Source organism: Amphiura filiformis, unplaced genomic scaffold (genome assembly GCF_039555335.1).
Source record: "Amphiura filiformis unplaced genomic scaffold, Afil_fr2py scaffold_21, whole genome shotgun sequence".
NCBI classification, from domain to species: Eukaryota; Metazoa; Echinodermata; class Ophiuroidea; order Amphilepidida; family Amphiuridae; genus Amphiura; species Amphiura filiformis.
The window spans coordinates 2694516-2708659 of NW_027305485.1; the positions used below are offsets into that span (position 1 = coordinate 2694516).

The following is a 14144-nucleotide window of genomic DNA, read 5'->3' on the forward strand; positions in this document are numbered from 1 at the left end:
GGTACCCCCCCCCCCTAAAAACCGTTTCCGTCCAACATGTGTCCAAGCATGTAAAGTCTGCACTTAATTTAGAGGTGATATTCTTGCTTTTTCCTAAATCAACCCTTGGGTCCGGGGAAAACGACTGGTAATGTAGACTGTACCATTTTAAACCAAAATACGAACCCTCCGACTCTAGAGATTTCCCCTTCCACTTTCCATAAGTTTGTGGAAAATTCTTTCTTCCTGATCCTGGGTCAGGCATGTGTGTCAGGCGAGCATTTAGGACCACAAGAGGGCCGAACGTCGTATGCAAAATCGTTGCGTGTATAGCCTAATGCAATACGGTGCAATACATACGCACCGGTACGTTACAAACACACGTATGAACGCACGTGCCACGTATGGAACATCGCAATCTCTCTTGGACTAATATGAATGAGCAACCGCTATGATTATCCGCCATGTATTCTTTCTTTCCTCAGGAGATGCATCACCGTCCTATTTCTGGGACAATAATAGAATACCAAAGAACAAAAACAGAGAATTATTATTTGTCTGGGCAGATGTAGTTCATGCCGTGATGCCTGGAGCGAAAATCATTCTTATTTTGAGAAACCCGACTGATAGGTACGTAAAAGCCAACGAAAAGCATCACATATAGGCCTATCCCGGTTTCTTAGTGGAAAGGTTGGTACGGGGTTACGTCGGTACATGGGTGCATTTTCAGCCTATTTGGTATAAGTTTGGGTTGCAATTTTAAGAAAAACTGGTTTAGAGATGGTTTTTTTTCTCGAAATTTGTGAATATTTTAGCAAAATGTGTCCAAATATTTAAAAGAATAATAAAAAATTAGTGTATATTTTGTGTTTTTTTTTCATCAAATTTGGTACATTATGTCAGATATGGCTTCAAAATCCCAGCCATACACCCCTCCAAGGGGAGGGGTGTTCCTGGTTGAAAGTGTACATGAATATATGCCACGGTTTTGGGATACTTTTCGATTTTGGTATATCGATTGGTGAGTTTTCAGTGGAAAAAGTGCCCATAAAAGCATATAATTTGGGTGGTTATTGTGATACAATTCGTATACTGACGGGTTGCAAAAACAGCAAAAAGTAGGTATAGAGAAAGTTAGCATCCTAAAGTCTGCGTGGCACATCTCTGTACATATTTCGAAGAACCCATAGGTCCCACCCAAACCAAAATCGGTTGCCTACACATAATTAAATTCTAATATATTAGTAAATAAACACACAAACAAATAATTATCAATTATTCTTTCAATTTTCACAGAACAATTTCCGACTATTTCTACTCTGGTAGGAATCAGTCCCCATCAGATTTACACAAAAACGTTCAAGTCGCAACCAGTCGATTCAATGCGTGCCTGAAACAACACAGTTACAGGGACTGTGCTACCGGTACCACTAAATACTACCCGGTGAGTAATGCAGGTTTCATACTTAACCTGCCGTTCCTGCTTTGCCACTCTCGCGACGATTTTGCGTCAACGGCGGCAAGCCGATATATCGATCACTCCACTGCAACGCTTCCGCTTGCCCAAAGCTGCAGATCGCTAGGAGTTGAATACAAGTCAACTCGGAGCGGTGGCGCTCAGACGTGAGAACAGAACCCCGGAACAGCACACGTTTTGGCGGTTTTGAGCGGCAACATTGGCTTTCATAGTCATGTCGCTGCCATTTAGCGACGTGCCGCTCCGCTTGCAGAAAAGTCCAAGCAGCATTATGAAGCGGCATATGAGATTTTTAATGGTATATGCCCTGGACGTATGGTGCACCTTTTAGTGAACATGGTTAAAACTTTGTTGTCAACAATTTAATTACTTTGGTGAACAAATTAATGCTACAATTGTTTTAATTATTCACACAAGACATATCAAGGAATCTAAATCTAAATCTAAATATAAATATAGATCTTGAGATTACATTGTAGACATCTTTTTTATTTCTTTTTTGATACTGGCCTTATGTTTTGAGATATTGACCATATCAAAATGAACTGTTAAATGAAAAAAAGTCACACGCCAGTCTGCACGAAATGATGTATAAAATCGGAAATAGACCCCCACCCCCACCCCATATGAGCATAATGGCTTACTTGTGTATTTTATTCAGTTATCTTCAAGGAAATTATGGTTATCTTGTAGCTAAGTCTTCATTTCACCCAGAAAATGAACATTGAAATAATGGCCATTGCAGTTAAAAGCGATCACATTTTGCACTTTGATTGAAGCTCATCACTGGAGAACTGAGACGAAACTACCTATTTTTCGTCTCAGCTGGAGAATGCATCAACTCGTGTTTTTCTACCCCACATGAAAAACGGGTAAATCCACAGCCCCTTGAGAAATTTGACCGAAATCCATTCAGCCCCCCCCCCCCCACATTGTATCAGCAAATGGAGCCATTCGACCGCGAGGCTCTTGTCCGGGTTCTTATGAGATCAGTGCTTCCACAGGTTGCGCCGCGCATGCAGATAAGAGTGTGCACCACCTAATCACTCTAAAGTCTTATATACCAGTGGAATGCGGTTAAAATAGTTCACCGCCTATTTGAGCTTGCTGCGGCCTTCTTTTTTTTTTGGCGCGAATTTGAACAACGCAACACGGCGTGATTGCCTTAGACACGCACGACCGATCGATCGGCCCTCATGAATATGCGAGAATTGATTCTCTGCATACAAAGTACGGGGACTTGTTTTTGAATAGTCTGTTTAGTCAATAACTTCAACCCTCAATTTTAAACAACAAACATGCAATGAAATCTGAATGCGGCTGATTTGCAACAACAAAAAGTCACACTTGGCCGAAAATAGGGTTTTCTGAAGTTATGCGTAATAAACATACATCGATGTATCTTTGAGATAGTTAGTTATTTTTCATAAGCACTGAATTATCTTTCAGAGACTTCATATAAGTGTTTACATTGCCCATGTTCGTGAATGGCTCCGTCTCTACCCAAGGGAGCAAGTCCTAATAATACGGACTGAAGATTGGCATGATCATGCGAAAACTGATTTTCTACAAAAGATATATAAGTTTCTTGAAATAGGTAAGTCCGATAATATTACAACTTCACGTTTTTCGCCGCCTCCTCCTCCTCCTCTTCCTCCTTCTGCTGCTCCACTACCTCGCTCCTCTTCCGTTATTATTGATTTTAATACACCCTAAAAATGACCAACTTCTTATTTGATTTTGATACACCCTAAAAAGTGACAAAGAGGCATTCATTTCACTCCACCTTTCTCCCTTTCTCCCCCCCCCCCCTTGCATCTCTTCCTCCTCCTTCTCGTTTTCCTCTTCTTACTCCTCCTCCTCCTACTACTCCTCCTCCTCCCCTGCTTCTACTCACTCTTATTCCCTTCTTATTGTTATTGACAACCTCATATAGGCATATCTTTTATAATCATGGCGAAATGTGTACCCAAAAATGCAAAAAAAAAGAAAAAAGACAAAATTGGATCGCGATACGCTACTGAAAATATCAACAAAATATTGAACATATGGGGGAAAAGGAATTTTACGGCCAACTCGTAGAGCTAAGCGGTAATTTGGTGTTCACAATGCGCGCGGGTGTTTGAGACTTTTTTCTTGTTGGTGTTGGTGGTGGTGGTGGTGGTGGTGGTGGTGGTGTTGGTGGTGGTGGTGGTGGTGGTGGTGGTGGTGGTGGTGGTGGTGGTGGTGGTGGTGGTGGTGGTGGTGGTGGTGGTGGTGGTGGTGGTGGTGGTCGCACCAAACTTTATTCAATCATTAATCATGTTAATTTCTAGATCATTCGAATCACAATAATATTATACTGCAGCTAATACAATTCTTCATATCAGTTGTATTGCTTTTATTTGACCGAATATTTTTAACTACTCAATCAAGTATGACTTTATTTTTTATATGATTTTAATAAATGTAGATCGTGATCTCTATGCAGAATACACGCAACGTTACCGTTACAACATTTATATACTTTCATGAATAAAATGATATTGTGTTTGTTTATTTCTTTACACAGATGGATTGTCCGAAGTTGAATTACCTGATTTAAAAGAAGACTTTGTTTTGAAAGAAATTGAATCCAAAAAAGCTACTGAAAAGAAAAGTAAAAATTTGGGAAATGTCCTACCAGAAACCAGAGCTTACCTTGATGAATTCTTTAAAACACATAACAAAGAATTAGCTGATTATTTGGGTGACGATGCATTTTTATGGAAGGATTAAAAGCTGCAGAATTGCCTGATTTAGATGAAGACTCTGGTTTGAAAGAAATTGAATATTTCTAAAAAGCAAAATGGGGTATGAACGTTTGGACAGTATTTATTGTGAGACATTAGAGCACATCAGATATATCGAATTGCATTCTGAATACGAAGAATGTCCTGATATCAAATAAATTTGATTTTTTGAAATTCGCAATGTAATACACATTTTATGGCAAATCTGATGATTTATACTTAAAGTGTATATAGGTGGGATGAAAAGTCGACGATCAATTGAAAATTTTGATCTTTCGTATTGAATATATGGATTTTTCCCCAAAACACACAAAAAAAATAGGTCTTTTTGGGAAAAAAAACCATACCTTCAATATGAAAGGTCAAAATTTTCAATTGATCGTCGGCTTTTCCTCCCAGCTACATATACATACACTTTCAGAATATATCATTAGATTTATAAAATTTACTTTTATATATCAAATATGGACTGTTATATATCAAAAATGTGAAAAATATCAAATTTTAATAAATTTGTATTATATCGTGAATTTCAAAAATTATTTGATATCAGAAAGACATTCTTCGTATTCAGAATGCAATTCGATATGTCTGATGTGCTCTCATGTCCCACAAAAATACTGTCGAAACGCTCAAAACGCTCATTCCAGATCCCTTAAAAATTGGGATATGTCCTACCAGAAACCAGAGCATACCTCGATGGATTTTGTGAATTTAACAGAACAAAACATTGGCTGATTAGGCCACGAAGGCTTTCTATGGAAAGAGTAAAAGCTGAATTACCTGATTTAGAAACCAGAGCTTACCTCGATGGATTTTTGAACCACATAACAGAAAACTGGCCAATTATTTAGGCGATGGAGACTTTCAATGGAAGGATTAGAAGCTGCAGAATCGCCTAATTTAGAAGAAGACTCTGTTTTGAAAGAAATTGCATTCTAAAAAGCTACCTACTGAAAACAAATGAAAACAATTGGGATATGTCTTATCAGAAACCAGAGTATAACTCGATAGATTTTTTGAACAACATAACAAAGTATTGGCCGATTATTTAGACCACGAAGGCTTTCTATGGAATGATAAAAGGCTGAATTATACCTGATTAAGAAGAAGACTGTTTTGAAAGAAATTGAAACCAAAAAATCTACTAAAAAGAAAAGTAAAAATTTGGGATATGTCCTACCAGAAACCAGGGCTTACCTCAAAGAATTTGTTTGAACCATATTGACAGAGAATTATCCAATTATTTAGCCGACGAAGCCTTTTTATGGATGAATTAAAAGCTTAATTACCTGATTGAGAAGAAGACTCTCTTTAGACAGAAATTGAATTTTAAAAAAGCTACTGAAAAGAAAAGTAAAAATTCGGGATATGACCTACTCGTCCGGCTGCCAAACTCAATTTTGCCACAGAAGCTTGTTGCCAGAGAAGCATAGTTTTGATTGATATTGCTTCTCAAGACTACCAACTTCAAAAATAAGTTTACTGGAACTCTGTCAGCATTGAGCATTTTGAGATATGGCGGGTCGAAGTTCACACAGATGTCAAAATTCAAATTGCTCAAATGCTGTGGAAAGGTTCCCCTGTTGTCATAGCGATCCAGAAAAAGTATACTTTTACATACCCTTCTGGAGTTATAAGCAAACAGGTCAAAGGTCACGATTTGCTGGGTATAGAGGCCCTGCATGAAATTATCGATTGGCTCCAAACAAAGGATTTGAGCCGGTGTCCTTCACCGTAGTTATGGCGGAGTGCAGTCCATTCAATCAAATGTTGTCATCAACCTATTTGATCGTAGTGCAGGGTTATGTGCGAGAGACGAACTGTCACGGTAGATTGCAATCATGCTTTTGTTGAATGCATTTGAGTAGTCCGCAATATTTACGGGATGATACGTCACATGCAAGGCCTCTATATGTACTCTCAATCACATGGGAAATGTTCAAATTGTGATCAATTTTATCTGGTCAACCAGAAAACTGACTTGTTGGCTAGATGGAATCACTGACGCGACGTTGCGACCAAGACCTGTTGTCTTCAGCGATACAGGTGGATGATTGACTTTATAGGGAGGTTTTACATTGGACAACCTCGGGTCATTTACTCGCAACGTCGGCGATTTCATCTAGCAAGAAATTTTTTTGTTTTGTTTTAGTTTTTTTTACTGGTTGATAGATTAAATTAATCACAATTTGTATTAAAGGGGACACGCAGGGTCACTCTACGTGGGAAATTTTAGATATTGTTTGACATTGTAATGGTGATAAGGGGCTGTGCAATAATTATGGGGGTAAAATTTCCGAACGTCCCGCCCAAAATCGCTTTCCCCGCCTCTCGGCCTGCCCAAAATCGCCCCCCTTTCGGCCCGCCAAAAATCTCCCCCCTTCCACATGCCAAATTTTTGGGATTCCAATTTGTTAATGGTCTAGATATATGTTGCGAATCAGGAAAATTTGCATATTACAGCGTTTCCGTACTGTTTTCCTAAGCCTTTTTAGAGCGTTTTATTTAAAAGGCGCCCATGAATGTGTGCCAATATTCACTTGCCCCCCCCCTCTCGGCTGGCCAGAAAATGCTTGCCCCCCCTTTTGGCTGGCCAAAAATTCTCCCCCCCTAATGTTACCCTCCACAGGGCTTATAATTATTTCACAGCCCCTAAGTGCATAAGAGTACATTAAGGAAAGAAATGATTTTAAGAATCCAACTAGCACAACAGATTTCCTAAACTGCATATTATGATCTAAAGACACAAAACTAGTAACTTTTTTCTCAACTTTTAGAATCGCCGTTTCTTCGTTTTGAAATTATGGGTCAGTAATTGTTTCTTCGTTTGGAAAATATTGATCCGCCACCTTCGTATAAAAACCATTAAACCACAACACGGAACACGCCAGAGGTATACATGTGTGATAATGATGTGATGACCTTTCTTTGAGTGTTGAATTAATCATGGCATGTATTTCAACTGGATCCAATAATCTTCAAAGCAAAGTAATCCCTCTATTCAGTTACCATAGGGTATTAAATAAAAGCCACTAAAATTAATGCCCACGTGACCCATGGGCGCCGCCATACCAAGACCACCAAGTGATCAGTAGATGTGCTACAATGCTAAGAGATAGGCATTTTTCAGACAAATATCATCAAAATTGCTGAAAATTTAATAGGCAAATTAATTATAATTTGGGGGATTCTGTTTTTTTAGTATGTTTTCAAGAACTAAATTTTGAAAGTTTTGCTCGACGGAAAAAAAAGTTATCGACATAAACTCTTACAATAATACTACAAAGTTGCAAAAAAATGACAAATTTGCTAGAAAATTTGGACATGCATCCCGCGTTTCCAATTGAAATACACAGGAAGACCACCTGCTGTGCCAAAGGTCACTTTTCCAGACATCATGTCTAGACCGTAAGCCGCTGTAATGTCAGCGCCCATGTGGTCACGTGGGCATTAAAATTAAGTGCCTTTATTCAAATGCCCTAAGAAGACTGCTATTGCTATCGTTATAATAACCAATGTTGTATGATTTCAGTAGTCGATTCTTTGAGGCTGATCCCGTATGCATGAAATATCCCCTATGTTAATCTTCACAGTTGTTTATAGTAGACCATTAGACCCTGCCAAAAAAGTGGGGTTAGACTTTGCGAAACCCGGCAATAACTCTGCTAATCATGCTAAACGGCCTTGTATAGGGGTCAAACTACAAACTTGTCTTAATCATGTTGAACAGCTTGAAAGTATACCAATGTATTCCTCTGGTCATAATGGATTCAGAAAGTGTATAGTTTGATATTATGTGCACCATTCTAGTTATTACCAAAAAAGTCAAGGGTCAAATGTTGACCTTCATAGGGTTCAACAACATAGAAGTACTCAGAATTTGACGAAAGAGGTGTCAAAGAATAGTTTGCCCTATCTAGGATATACCGTTACCTAGGTAACGCAGCAAAATACAGGGTGTCCCAAATAAAAAGAAGCCCCGCATTGTGCCCTTTTTTCGCCTATTTTTGATCAAATATATTTTGGTATGTAAAGAAACCTTTAATTGTTAGCTTTAATAAATCAAATTAATTATTTCAATCGGCTCATAACTTTTGAAGATATGCCCTTTTAAAGACAAGTACCCGTTTTTCACTCTGTCCACTGATAGCAAACAAAGTGGTTGGGATGGGTCATGCTGTGGAGTGGCCTGCAAGATCACCAGACCTCACACCACTTGATTTCTTCATGTGTGGCAAAATCCAAGATCTTTGCAAACGTATTACTGCTATATTCGCAAGTATCCGGCGCACAAGGTTGTTACGCAACTAAACGCAATTGATGCAATGAGGACTAGGGCTGAAACCTGTATTCGTCAAGGAGGCAACCAGGTAGAGGGCAGAGCAGCACAGTAAACTCACTTCAAAAGAACCAAAGACAAACTAAACAGCCCTTTTCAGGGCTACCTTTTATTCCAAAAAGAGAAATGACTTATGTTGTCAATAAAAAGAAAGCAAGAAACAATGAAGTAAGAATTTATAAGAAACATAATAAAACAAAAAGGCATGAAATAACAGAGAAAAACGTAAGTAATTGCAAGTATAGCAAAAGAAGTCACATCCCACATCAATTTCGCCCAAATTAATGACACTTAACAAAATCCATAACCCATAAGCCCACCGGTAAAGCCCATTCCCCAAAATAAAGTTGTTATTTTATAAACTTATCATCGAGGAATGTTTTATATTCATGCATGGCATATGCACTTTTCAATCTTTGAAGTAGCCAAACCTCCTCCGTGGACAGAGTGAAAAACGGATACATTTCTTTAAAAGGGCATATCTTCAAAAGTTATGAGCCGATTGAAATAATTATTATTTATGAAATCAATTAATTGACTATTGTTAATTGTGATATTATATGAATATTTGCCAGTATTGATATTGACCAATATAAATTTAGCATTAATTCTCATTAATTAGTTGATAGTTCATTAAGGATACGGTACACGATTTACCGACAAGTGACTCATTTCGGAATGCGATCATGAATTTTGAAGAAAAAAAGTTCCCACAGGCTTCGAGGGGACTCGAACCAACGATTCCACGCGTCGTTGATTATCAGTCACGTTCTTTACCGCTCCGCCACGGAGGCAGATGAACAGAAGAGTGTAATAATACAAGATAAATGTCATAATGCTATCTTTAGCCTTTTGTTTACATTAAAATGACACATTTTGTAAAGATAGATTGGCCGTTTTATGTATAAATAGCACGAACATTTGGAAAAGGCCTCAAACAAATATTTAAGACACTGATACGATGGTGAAATTGCATAAATCGCGGAATATCTGCGTCGCAATGTTTTGTTTTGATTTTAGAAATTTGACCTTAACATTTACGACGTTAAGACATTATCATTCAAAATCAACAAAAGATATTTCAGCAGTATATGGCCACATTCTTTCTCTAGAGTGTTTTAAACATGTATGTGAAATAGCTTCAACACTGATTCGCTGCATAATGGTAAAAACAGCCTTGACCTGAAAAAGGGCGAGAGGTGCCATATTTACGGATTCAGGCTAAATTCAAAATTGGTATAAAACGTTTGGTTTTTGATCGATTACAAAAATTCATTTTTGTCATTAAAAGAAATAGTATCTGGCGTGAATTACACTACAATTTTTATTCCTAGGGCTCTTTGATTTCTTCAAATATTTTTTTATAATGATAGAGTCAATCCCCTGGACCTCTATAATTACGCACAAAAGATCGTCTCCCCTTAATAACCAGCATCGAAGCAGCATCGACGGTCGATCGAAAGATCAAACTAATTTGTTTCTGGGGCCTAACGGGTAAAGGCTTCTTTACATAACAATATAATTATACTTGATCAACTTTTCTGAAATAGGAGAAAAAGAGGGCGCAATGATCGAGGGGCCTCTTTTTTTGGGGGACACCCTATAGTTCAACATATTTTATATTGGTAACTTGGTAAGGAAACATGTTGATCTATTTTGCTGTGCTACATAGGCAAAGATAGTGCAAAATAAACTCAACCCAGAAAGTATCGAAACGATTATAGATGGTCAGATATATCGGGAACTGAAATACATAGCAAAAACCTATTTAATGTATATAACGCGCAGTTTTCTCCTGCGCATTTTGATACCTCTTTTGTTGCTCTACGATATCATTTGGTCGAGTTATGGGCGCTGGAGTGGCTTCAAGTCGGATTTTGAAAGTTGCACTTAGCTCCTATTCAAGCCTATTCTGGCACTGCCTGGGGAGTTCATTACTGGAGGCAAGATGTTTGTACAGCACCAAACAACCACTGCAAGATGGTAACTGACATATTGTAGCACATCTCAGCGTTTACAGCATCAAAATCGATCAGATTTTCGCAATTTTACAGCAATTTTCCTGGGAAGGTGAAATGTAAAGGTCCTTTGAGCTCACAGACCTTTAAAAATGGCGCCGCGTGGTCGAAAAGCGGGTAGAAAGGAGTCAACAAAGGCGGAAAGAGAACTTTGTGTTAGCTTAAAAGACAAGGTAAAAGATCAAATGAGATTAGAAAGCTATTGGGACATAGCAAGAGATGGGTTAACAAATGGTGGAAGCGAGGAAGGCAACCAGGATCAACACAGTTTACCAATAGGGAAAAGGTCAGGTCGCCCTACCAAATTGACACCTTCTGACAAATCTATTCCCCAATCCACGTTGAGGGCGCTTGTCGACCGGCACTGGGTCCCAGGCGGTGATGGAAGCGATATCGCCAATTTTGAGGTCGCCATTGGATTAACACATAATCATGAAATCTTCACAAACAATTCTAAATTTGTTATGTGGTGTCAAAGCAAAATTATCTTACTCTAAAACCGTTGGGGTACGACAGTGTACCACACTGCAAGTATGTTAATTTTCCATTTGTAATTGCTAACCGTGTATTTTGAATGGGGCTGTCAGTCCTGTATCTTCGCCAGCCTCGTACGTCACGTGCTGCGCTTCCTACGCCGCCTGCTGGGTCCAAAGAGTCCGAAATGTTTTTGAACGCAATGGTGACAACAACTTCAGATCAGATAGTCAACAAAACTAAGGAATGGATAAGTTTCTATGATTTTCTATCACTGTTTACACTTGTAATATATAGGGGGGAATTTACTTATTGCACACGGTATAATACTGTCGTTCGTTGGTTGTGCGCATGCGTCGAGGAGGACAACATCTCTCCTAACATCGCTCCGGGGTATTTCGATCTAAAACCCCTCAAAATTCCAGATTTTGGGGTTAATTCACCCCAAAAAGTGTTCCTTTAGTCTTGGCTAAACATTCCTGATCTAACTAGGATACGTCTATGTTTTATAGTCATTCCAGTTCTTCGTGACAGGATTTGATACTTTGGTGTATGATAGCCTGACAAGGCCGGCGGCCATTTTTACCAGTGTCGTAGTCGATTTATCGATTATTGATAGGCAGCCATCTTGCTTTTCATCGAGTAGAACTTTGGCATAAACCATCTTATACTTCGGATTGGATTTTATCTTTTCTACAAGTAGCGCCAAGGACACCATGATGGAAGCGTAATCCACCATATGCCGCGAGCGACAAAGGTGCGGTTTTTGTAAGTGATTCCGTCGGTGGGGCCGGGTGGCCCGATAGTACGCATACAGGTGAGATCGAACTGATTTTAAGACAGAGAGTCGATCATGTTGTGTTCACACATTGTTAACGGAGTATTAATACTCATTGGGCTTTACAACTATGCCCATCAGTACTCCACTTACATGAACTTACACAGTACTGGAGTAAACAACTTGCATGCTCTAGATGTAGACCCTGAGATCTTAGAAGTTCCTAATAACATCCTCATGTCACCAACATACAATACCAACCATTTTCCAGGTATAGTAAATTTACTTAGCCAATTGAGCTACAAATCTCAATCTATTGGCGTATACCAAAGTAAACAACCAATGAAATTGGTTTTAGTAGCCATTTCCTTTCTGGTCATGATGCAAGCCGGGGACTTACATCCCAACCCTGGACCGTACGCACCTAAATATCCCTGCGTCTTCTGTGGTAAGGCAGCGCGTTGGAACCAATGAGCAGTAAGTTGTGACGAGTGTCACGGCTGGTTCCACGTCGAATGCATGAGCATGTCGACTGCTACATACAATGTCCTTGCTGAATGTAGCCAAGTCGAATGGATTTGTTGCCAGTGCGGCATACCAAATTTTTCCAGCTCCCTATTTCAGAACAGCGATATTGAGCTATCCAACAGTTTCAGCTGTTTGTCCGAGGACGGTACCATTTGCAATGATACCAGCTGCGAACTCCCAAGTTCACCCTTGGCTTCATCATCACCAACCCATAGTAAGTTCAAGGATCGTAAGCACAGCCGTAACAATAGGCAAAAGCTGAAAGTTCTTGTTGTAAATTTTCAAGGTCTAAAAAGTAAGACTGCAGACCTTGCTTGTTGTATAGACCAACACTCACCTGATATTATAGTAGGTACTGAAACTCACCTTGACTCTTCAGTGAATAGTAGTGAACTATTTCCTCCTGGCTATTCTGCCATCAGGAAAGATCGTGATTTTGGGCCAAAAAAAGGCGGTGTTCTCCTTGCATTCAAGGATGACCTCATTGTCACCCACCGCACAGATTTGGATTCAAATTGTGAGGTTGTTTGGGCTTCCATTCAGTTACAAGGTGCCAAGCAAATTACCATTGGTGCATTTTATAGATCACAAATATATGGTGCTTCAACCGATTACATTGACCAGCTGCGGGAATCCCTCAGTAAGATTCCGAGGGGCGGTCATGTATGGTTGGCAGGATACTTCAATTTTCCTGGTATAGATTGGGACAACTTATCAGTTAAACCCAATGCCCAGTATGCTATGCTATCAAAGCATTTTTTGGATCTAGCTACTGACTTTGGATTCGACCAAATGGTCAGTGAACCCACCCGCATCAACAACATTTTGGACATTTTTCTCACTAATAATTCCACGACCTTGGTAGAGAATTCCTCTACGATCCCGGGTATTAGTGATCACGATAGCATACCGGTTCTCACCATCAACATTAAACCCAAAATTGCCTAGCAAAAACCACGCAAAATTTTCATGTGGAGTAAGGCAAACCTGGAAGCCATAAAAGCAGACTTCAAGGAGTATAGTGACTCCATTTCCAACAGAGACACTTCTCAGTGTACAGTGGAAGATTTGTATGATGAGTTCATTAACAAAGTTGATGCTGTAATGGACGAGCATGTCCCTTCTCGTAACGTCAGCAAAAGAAACCTGTAGTAATAAGATAAAACGTTTACATAAGAGAAAACAAAGAGCCTACAACTCTTACCGTAAGTCACCTAACGAGGAAAGTCTGAGCCGTTTCCAAGAGGTGCGCAAAACCACTCAAAAAGAGAGTAGACATTCCTACATAAAATATGTTAATTCTATATGTACGGAGTCCAGTAAAAATTCTGGTCTCACATCAAATGCCTGAAAAACGATTCAACTGGAATCCCCACGCTGAAAAGTAAAGGCAACTTTGAGTCTGATAACATCACCAAAGCAAACATTCACAATGCTCAATTTGCCTCAGTATTCAAACAGGAGAAAGACATTTTACCCCAACTACCTCCCAGTTCATTTCCACCTGTCCCAGATTTCAAAATTTCATCCGAAGGCGTTTGTAAGCTTCTTTCTGGTCTTAACCCACACAAAGCTTCAGGCCCTGATGGTGTCTCTGCCAGAGTTCTTAAGGTTGCTGCTGAGGAGATATCCCCGGCCCTTACTACCGTTTTCCAGAAATCCTTAGACACTGGCGAGATACCATCATCCTGGCTGCGTGCAAATATTTCTCCCATATTTAAAAAGGTGACCGTTCTGATGCCTCCAACTATCGTCCAGTGTCCCTTACCGCCATTTG

General features: G+C 39.4%; 1 protein-coding gene across 1 annotated transcript in view; it reads left to right on the forward strand.

Annotated features, from left to right (window-relative positions):
• Positions 1-14144, forward strand: part of LOC140143418 (F-box/LRR-repeat protein 21-like) — a 39129-nt gene that overhangs the window by 2920 nt on the left and 22065 nt on the right. Inside the window, exons 4-5 of the mRNA XM_072165274.1 lie at positions 465-609; positions 1276-1423. Coding sequence (XP_072021375.1) covers positions 465-609; positions 1276-1423 — 293 coding nt within the window. The remainder of the gene's footprint in view (positions 1-464; positions 610-1275; positions 1424-14144) is intronic.